Below are 9,482 nucleotides of genomic sequence, written 5' to 3'. Positions count from 1 at the left end.
GAAGAGAGACGTGAGCCATTTTCAGTGTGGCTTTTCCATTGGTGATGTCAAACTGGTCATTGGATTGTTGCACCTGTTGAATCTTGTCCATGACTTTGGAAGGGGTTAGTTCTGCGGGTCTGCTAAACTCGATCCAAACAGGGGATTTCAAACCGTCGTGATCTATGGATAGTGTCAAGCGATCATCTTCTTTGGGTTGACATTGTCGCTTGAGTGAAGTGAGCAAAGAATCCCACATCTCGGTGATAAACCCTTCTGCTTTCTCCAAGGGTACGTCGGACTTGAAATCTTTAAACTTCACCGTGTAGGTGTAAGCCGTTGTTCTAAATTTTCTAGAGGAGCGCTTTTCCGTCTCTCGAATGGAATAGTACTTTTCAGGGTTGACTAAGGGTGGTGAACTTGGTTTAGAGGGTTCGGATTCTGGTTCACTCATGTCCTCTTCAAAATCACTGGCATGAATTTGTGCCAAGATTTCAGCCCTGGTACGAGGCGATAGATCACGTTTCTGCCTCTTACTTTCTTCTTCTTTCTTCTCGAATGAATAGGATCGTTTCATTTTGAGTGCAAAACGTCAAATGACTCAAGTTTAAACACCATGAGCTACTTTATAGTCCTGGCAGACCAGCGTATATAAAAGTGTATGTGTCTTGTCCTTTCACTATTCATTTCACTCTCTACCTGATCACAACGATGGAAGAGACTAGCCAGATGGAACGTTTCATCAGAGCGTCGCGAGGGGTCATTAGAAAATTCTCTTCAGACCAGCCTTCGGACTACTCTCCTTCCTTTCGAGATAAAAGTGAAGATACTTGCTATATCTGTCAAAAGAAAGGGCATTGGTCTTCAGTGTCCAGACCGTCAAAAAAGAAAAACAGGGGTTAAAAGAGACAAAAGTCAAGATACCTGTTATTATTGTAATGAAAAAGGACATTGGTCTCCAGATTGCCCCAAAAAGAAACAAGAGTCAGAAGAAGAGAGGGATTCTTCAAAGAAAGAAGAGAAAGAAGAAGAGGAAGAAAGCAGACAGGTGAAGAAAAAGAAACTGGAGAAGAAAAGAAGGGAAGAAAGTGAGGAGGAAGAAGAGGAAAAGCCTGTGAAGAAATCTAAAAAACAGAGAGAGTAAATAATGACACAAAAGAAGTGAATGAACTTTTTTAAGAGTGTTTATGTTGTGAATTGAATTGTAACTATGGATAACAGAATACATTAATGATAAAAGGTAAGTGACTTTGGGTTATGATTTTAAAATAAGAACCTACACTCACGCACTCATACACAGACACGTACTATAGGGGTAAAATGGGTTGTTATTTTGAGCTATTGGCAATTGAAATGGTATCTCTTTTCGAGAGAAGTGGGTGGCCCTGAAAAGGGCCGTTATTTTCTTGGTGTAGGGGTGAGTTTAAGCAATCAACTTTAACTGTCTTAAGCCTTTGCCATGGCCTACTTTTGATGATGATGATTGGGTTGAAATCACTATGGGTGGTAAGGTAGGCTTAGTCTCAGGGTTGGTGTGTTTAGCTCGGGAAGGTCGTATTCTCTTCGGTCGTGATAAAGAAGTCTGATACATTTGTTTCAGACTTCTTAACTCTGCTAAAATGTCCAACAGTACCGTGACCGTTTGACTTTCACCCTCTTGTTTCTTTGCTGCTTCTTCTTCTTCTTGCTGTTTTTTTTCTTCTTACCTCTTCTTCTTGCTGCTGTTGCTGTAGCAGAAAAGCTTGTTCTGCTTCCTTTTGTCTCTGTATAAATTTCTCCAATTCTTCTTTCTGTCTCTGTAGAAAATTCTCCACGTGCGGTAAAGATGGTAACGAAGGTTCTGGAACAAATTCTTGCGAGGTCAGAAAATCCACAAAATCCCAGTTTACGGCTTCTGAAAGTAAGTCCGGGTTCCCTTGGGTAGTATCCACCATTGGTGTACCCCCATGGATCGTTTTCTGAGTTTCCATCATGTTGAATCACTGTCGCATAGATTGACAGCGCACAGGCGCTAGCGAATGTATATAGGCCACGTGACGTCACAGACTGCTCTCTTCCGATTGGATGCGGATTGACTGAATTTCGTCACGCGTGTTTGGATTGGTCAACGAACTCAATCCGTTTCAATCCTTCCTCTCCCTATAAATAAGCGCAGTTCAGTGCAATCACTCACCTATTCTCGTAGCCGCAAGATGTGGACTGACGTTGAATCTTCCACCCTCGTGTCTTCAATGATGTTCAGGACGGACATGCTCTTGTATGTCTGATCCAAGTGGACCGTTGTCCACAGGACCACCAGCAGTCTGTGGATACGAAGAGTCTACATAGAGAGACAAGGTTGCCTCAAGAGGACTCTGATGTATGGCCCTGCTGTAAGACGCAGCTTGAGGACAAGAAGATGCCACAGATGCCCTTTATGTTAAGGGCATATTAACATAAATCCAAAGGCCCTTTTCAGGGCCACTTCTATTTCTCGAAAAGAGATTGACTTTCAATTGCCTAACCCCGAATTATTATTTTATATATGTGTGTGTGTGTGTGTGTGTGTATGTCTTCGCGCGTACGTTGTGTGTGTGTGTGTGTTATGTCCCTCTCCCCCTGTTCCCTTTCCATAGACCCATCAGGTCTGGACCCTGTTACAATTCCCCATGTTCAATTTCCCTTGTCGCTAGAGTTGCCCATGCTTTTTTCCCCCATGTTCAATCCTCTTGAGGCTAGAGTGGCCCAAGACTTTTCTCCATGTTAAATTTCCCTTCAGGCTATAGTGGCCCAGGGTTTTTCTCCATGTTAAATTTCCATTGAGGCTATAGTGGCCCAGGGGGATCTTGTAATGCTAATTTCCATTGAGGCTATAGTGGCCCCCTTTACTACTATGGACTGAAGAGCTAGAAGCATGACACAAATACATATTTATGATCAAAATAGAATTTATAAATCCAGCAATAGAGTATACAGAAGCAATATAAAAACCATATTCATTTCAGAATCATCATATTTTAGCATTAGAATGTTATGAGATTGAATGGCAATACCTTTATAAAATACTGAAACATGCCCAAAATAGGCAACTGCATGAATTGGGATGTCCTTGGGTGACAACACATTTAATTCTAATTTAATGTTGACTATTGTGAAGTCATTTAGTTTCATGGGTTTGCTACATGTGACAATTTGGTTGGTACTTGTATTCACAGACTGGAGAAGGGAACCTACTGTTTTCACATAGGGATACTTGCTTGTTATGTCTTCATATTTGTGGTTAATAGGAAAATTCCATGTAAATTGGCATCTGATGAGAAACAGTGACTTCACAGCTTATACGTGTATTAAATGAATGGCACATTATATACCTGCTCTGGTTTTGATAATCTTCTACTTGGACACTAACAGGGCATGGTTACCTGCCCTGTGTTTGACAGTCTTCTATTTGGGCCCTGACAAGGCATGGCTACCTGCTTTGGTTTTGATATTCTTCTATTTCAGTGCTGTCCAACCTGCGGCCCGCAGACAGATTTCAAATAGACCGCCAGACCGCGAGCAATTTTTTTGCATTTATGTAAAATAAAAACAAAAAAAAAATAAATGGCCTACATTCATAGTATATCTTCTTAACCAGGTAAACAATTGTGAATACTATTTATAGTCATTGCTTTTAAGTGTTCTGCTGTGGCCCTCGGCCTCAAGAAAAATTTGTCAGTGGCCCATGGTGTCAAAAAGGTTGGATAGCACTGTGCTATTTTTGAACACTACTAGTGCATAGTTACCTGCCCTGTGTATTGATAGTCTTCTATTTGGACACTAATAGGACCTGGTTAACTCTAGATGACCAAATGGTTCCAATGGTCAAGGTATGCCATCTTGAGCTAAACTACATGTGCAGAAACCATTGGTTTTTTTTTTTACACTTGCCTTGAACATGACCTCTGACCCTTAGACCCCAGACTCTCCAGTTTACTTTATAACCTAAGTCTGGGCCATCCACAAAGCTTGGTCAAGGAACTTATTCAAGAACAGAAGTTATTTTTCTTTGAGTCAAAGCTCCGCTGAATGTTGACCCTTTGATTGAAAATTCAATCGGTCTCTTCCATGCCTTAATAAGTGCAAGCACTCCACAAACTTTAGTCAAAGTACTAGATTAAAAACTAAAGCCATTATGTAAAACAAATCATTCAGTTCAAATAACCTTGACATCTTACCTTCTAACCCCCAAATCTACAAACTTATTTCTTTCCTAATGTGTTAATAATCGACAAATTTCGGTGAAGGAACATGCTTAATAATTTAAGTTTTGTGGAAGACAGCTTGGCACCATTTTCAATGAGGACAAGGTAGACATCACTAAAAGTCTTGGTAAAAAGAACCATATCATAATAATCATCCATTCAGGGGCGTAGTGACAACAACATTTTTCAGTCAGTCATCATGGCAGCCATATTGGATGCATGAGTGGCACCTTGTTCATTTAGGACTTCTGTGAAAACCCCGTGTCACAATGATAATCCATTCAGGGGGAGCAGTGACAAGATTTTTACACAGTAATGGCAGCCATATTGGATGTATGATTGGCACTATTTTCACTTCAGACCAGCTTGGTATTATAAGAGATTTATTGGTGAAGACACCATGTTGATATAACCATCCATTTTGACACCACGTTGATATAGCCATCCATTTTGACAGGAATAGAGATAACAATATTTTCAAGATAGAACTTTCCATTCAGGAGGAGTAGTAATAACAATTTTCAATATGGCTGTTATGGTGGCCACATTGAATGTGAGATTGGCATGGTTTTCATTTAAGACCAACAAAAGTCATAAGAAGTCTTTTGATTAAAACCCCACATCACTATTACTTTCTGTTCAGGTATAGTTGTGGAAACAAGATTTTTTGTTGGCTGCCATGATAGGTCATAACAGATGTCACATTAGGACCCTTTTCGTTTAGGATCAGCTAGACATATGAAGCCTTATAGTGAAAACCCATGCTGATAAGACCATCCATTAAGGAGGATTATCAATAAAAATATTTTCAGGATGGCAGCAGTGGTAGGCTAGCTATATTGCACTTCATATTGGCACCATTTTCATTTAGGACCAACAAGACATCATAAGAAGTATTTGAGTGAAAGCCAAATCCTGATATGACCTCTTCATGTAGGAAAATTAGCAATAAAAAGATTTTCAAGATGGCTGCCATCCTGGCCATACTGGAAGTCCAAGCAGCATTGTTTTTCATTTAAGATCAACTAGATGAATGTATCAGAAGGAGGAGTAGCGATAACAAACTTGTGCTAAGAGAGGGATGGACAATGGATGACAGACAACAGTCCAACTCATAATCTCTTCTGGTCTATCACTTGTAAAGCTAAAAATCATTTTCATTCTTTCTAGTAACTGTGATCTTGACCTCTGACCTTTCTGACCCAAACATCAATAAACTTGTCCTTTATCTCATGTGCAATAATACATCCACAAAGAATGGTAACTGTACATGGTGAAGAACTTAAGTTATTCCTGAAATCATTTTGTTCCTTTTGCTCTTTAAGTCAATGGGGTTCTTTCTTAGTTCAAGTTCAAGCTATTCACACGAAATCTGGTACCTGATGATGATAGAATTACTGTAGAGAAACAATTTTCTGTTTTCAATCACTGATCATGACCTTTGCCTTTCCCCAGAAATGAATAATATTTCTTTCTTAATCCATGTACAAGGCTATCTACAAAATTTAAGTCAGGTCTGTAATATAGAAATAATGCTGTAATATAGTAGAAATAATGCTGTAATACAGAAATAATTCTGTTGTGCTGAAACCACTGTGACTCTAAAAATGTATAGTTTTTCCTTATTTCCAAGTGCAAGCTAGTCACATAGATGAGTAGCGCAGGAATGTACTAGAACATATTTTGTTGTGCAGAATAGGTAAGCATGTGCAGGAAAGGTATACAAACAGATTCGAACACAGTGACAATGCATTTCAAACTCCACCAAAGTGGAAAATATGTACAAAAATGGTCACAAAACAAATTATGAGACTTATAAATATCGAAAATATGTCAAAATTTCGACATTTCAAAAGTTTTGAGTACTGAGAAGAAAAAAATTATAACATATTCTGAAACTTAAGATTTAATAAAGGCGTTTCAACAAAACACCAAAAACGTACCTTTAAATAAACATAAAAAGTAACATTAACTTCAAAGGAAAGTCATCATTTAATGGAATGGATGTTTATGGCTGACAATTCAAAATATTTTAAATAAAAAATAAAATGCTAATTAGTATTTTTCTTAAATTTAAGTCACATGTATACAACTACAATAAACAGCAGACATGCCTTACATTCATTAAAATGAAAAAGCATATTGCATTCAAATATGAAGACTCTCTATATTTAAAAAAAACTCTTCAAATATGAACATTTAACAAAAATGGAAAATATAGGTGTTTCTTGTGAAATATCTGGAACTAGTAAACAATAAAAAAATAACAGCCTTTATAGTAAGGGTGCTGCAAATACATTTTTCCAATGCCAAAATGCATTTATGAGCACAAGAGACAAAAGCATATTAACATCTATTTTACCTATCAAAATATTCTGACATGACAACTAACAAAAAGATGAATTCTGATTTATGAAAGAAATTAATGGGGAAAAGAGTGAATCAACAAAGATCTTTACTCAAGGAGTTATCTCCCTTTGCACACATGTTGGAAGATAAATGTAAACAATTCATAGAAAAACTAAATATACAAAAACACATTTCACAATCTTTTAAAACACCACAGAATATTGTACTGTAACAATGTTACTAAAAACCAAATTATTCTATTGGAAGATCTATCAAAATTATATACAACATTTTGTTGCATTCTCATATCAAGCTGTATGTTCTTGTTGTGCAAATGAGGGACTGAAAACTTCCTGTTTTTTTTAACATAACAGCAGCCTTTTAAGATTCTTTTTCCTGTGAAAATAATCTAAAAGATATCATTAAAAATGCAATCAATTTTAAAAAACAACAACTAATTTCTTTAGAGTCTAAATTATAAACTGCAATAGTCGCAAAACACACTTTTGGACAAAAAAATACAGTGGTTGTAATTAAGCAATTTTTCCATGTTCAAGTCATATAATGTACATGTCTGAGTTCTCCAGTACTGATATATTTTTGAAGACCACCACCCTCCAATTCAATCTGAGTGCATGAGATGAAATGAGATGTCTCATCTTGTTTCTAACAAGGCTTGAGAATGTTAAAAAAGAAGAAATATCATTACATATGGACTATTTATATATCCTATAATTACAATTTTTCTCAATACATTCTGCAGTTAACCTGACAAGATCTGTGTCTCTAAAAATGTGTAAATAAGCAACATCATACTGTAATCGTCTCATTTTACATTATAAACTACTGTTAAGTCATTTATCTTGATGGGGATCAATTTTTGTGGTTTTTCAAAAAATGACATTTTCATGTAGTGTGGAAGAAGTTCCTATTGTGTCTATAGAATGGTCATTGTTTATTGGGTTTCTGTTTTACAGAATGATATTTTATTGGGTTTCTATCTATAATACTGCAAGATTACAGTCATGTAAGTTTCACACCGTGTGCAGTTAAATGTATACGATATTTGCTTAAATCTCAAACAGGATGAGATTAAGCCACGTTTTGTTTTTTAATTTCCAAGATAAAGTCATCGCAGGATTAATCAAATAAATCGATGAAAAGTATTATCACAAGAAATTATACGTCGATGTGGTTTATATATGGCAATTAAAGTTCTGAAAGAACCTTCTAAGACATTTTACCCCAAAATAATGTCATTCTATCAAATATTCTTCTGACATGTGGCATGTTTCCAAGTTCAACGCTGTGGGCAGGTTTCATATTTTCCAACTAGCATATAAAAGTTTTTCCACACTACTGGATGTTGAAAGCAAACTGTACCTCCGGCCCTGTGAAACTGGCTTTCCTATCAATGGAGAAAAATAGAAGAGTAACTACTGTAAATTCTAATATACAAGTCGAGTCGAACTGCAAACAATATGGAGCAGGAACTGCCATCACATAATGCACCAGTATATCAGGGTCTATGTTGTCTGTTCTACTGATTATTCCAAACTGCACAGAGCCTGATCTGCCAGTGCATTATGGGAAATCAAGTAATGTGCTGTTGGAATTGACTTAAAATGCAAATATATATGATACATTTAAGAGTACTACATGTATCTTCATATATCTAGAAAAGACATATATAAAACAAAATTTAAAAAATTTAACACTGATGTTAATGTGGATGTATGTATACACAAAGAAACCACATGGACAACAAGTGACTATTATGTCAAACTTCCAACATGGTGGACTCGTGAAAAAATTCGCAAATAAAACTGAAACCCAGCAAAACTCACATAACTCGAACATCTGTAGCTTGACTACCGGCACAATCTCAATGATCTGACAGCATCAAAACACAAAAATTAGGGCCCATAATACTTAAGAACTTTTGAAGGTGAACTGTATTAAACACGAAACAGCTCTGTTCAAGTTTACATTAAAAGAATCATCAGTAATATATGTTTACTTTGGTTTCAGTGAAAGCTGGCTTGACAGATTTCATTTTTTGTGTGCATAATTTTGTGCCCCTACATATGAAACAATGCAACATGATTTTATACCTGGGAGGTACTTCTCTAAACACTTTTGCTTTAGTCCCGGTCATAACAAATTAAGAAAAAAAATATAATCATCAATCTTACCATGTTTATGTTTACCCTCTGGAATGGAACCCAGCACCTCAATGCTCTCCATATCTACACTTGGGCCATGATAAATGCATTTCTATTTTGGTGACATTAGTGTGTGGTGTCTATACCATTCTGGGGTACCCTTAAAGGATAAGTTTCCTCTCCGCGCACTCCCGACTTCCTACTTTCCAGGTAAATTTAAATGGAATTGCCATGATCCTCTTTTGTGCCTCTCCAGATGGAATAAATGTAAAAGCCTCAACCCTCCTTCCAAATATTCTTAATTTGCTTTGTTTATGTGATAGAGGTTTCTGTGGATTTTCTGCTTGCCACAAAGCAACAAGTTTTAGATGCAAATAATGTTACATCAATCAAGACAATGAGAACCCTTTCATCTTGATGAATACAAGCATACCATTCCAATGCTATAGCACAAATACAAGCATACCACTCCAATGCTATAGCATGAATACAAGCATACCACTCCAATGCTATAGCATGAATACAAGCATAACACTCCATTGCTGTAGCATGAATACAATCTTACCACTCCACTAATATAGCATGAATACAAAGTATGCCACTCCAATGCTATTGCAGGAATACAAGCATACCACTCCAATGCTATAGCATGAATACAAGCGTACCACTCCACTAATATATCATGAATACAAAGTATGCCACTCCAATGCTATAGCATGAATAGAAGCGTACCACTCCACTAATATAGCAGGAATACAAGCATTCC

General features: G+C 36.8%; 1 protein-coding gene across 1 annotated transcript in view; it reads right to left on the bottom strand.

The window, feature by feature from the left end:
- Positions 1-2,888: 2,888 nt before the first annotated feature.
- The window catches only part of LOC149777722 (plancitoxin-1-like), a 67,106-nt gene continuing 60,512 nt past the window's right edge, over positions 2,889-9,482 (bottom strand). The window contains exon 8 of the mRNA XM_089938769.1: positions 2,889-7,959. Within this exon, the coding sequence (XP_089794895.1) occupies positions 7,852-7,959 (108 nt within the window). The 3' untranslated portion in view covers positions 2,889-7,851. The remainder of the gene's footprint in view (positions 7,960-9,482) is intronic.

Source organism: Sinohyriopsis cumingii, chromosome 17, assembly GCF_028554795.1.
Source record: "Sinohyriopsis cumingii isolate HCF-2022 chromosome 17, ASM2855479v2, whole genome shotgun sequence".
Lineage (NCBI taxonomy): Eukaryota > Metazoa > Mollusca > Bivalvia > Unionida > Unionidae > Sinohyriopsis > Sinohyriopsis cumingii.
This window is presented reverse-complemented; position numbering and strand designations above follow the sequence as displayed.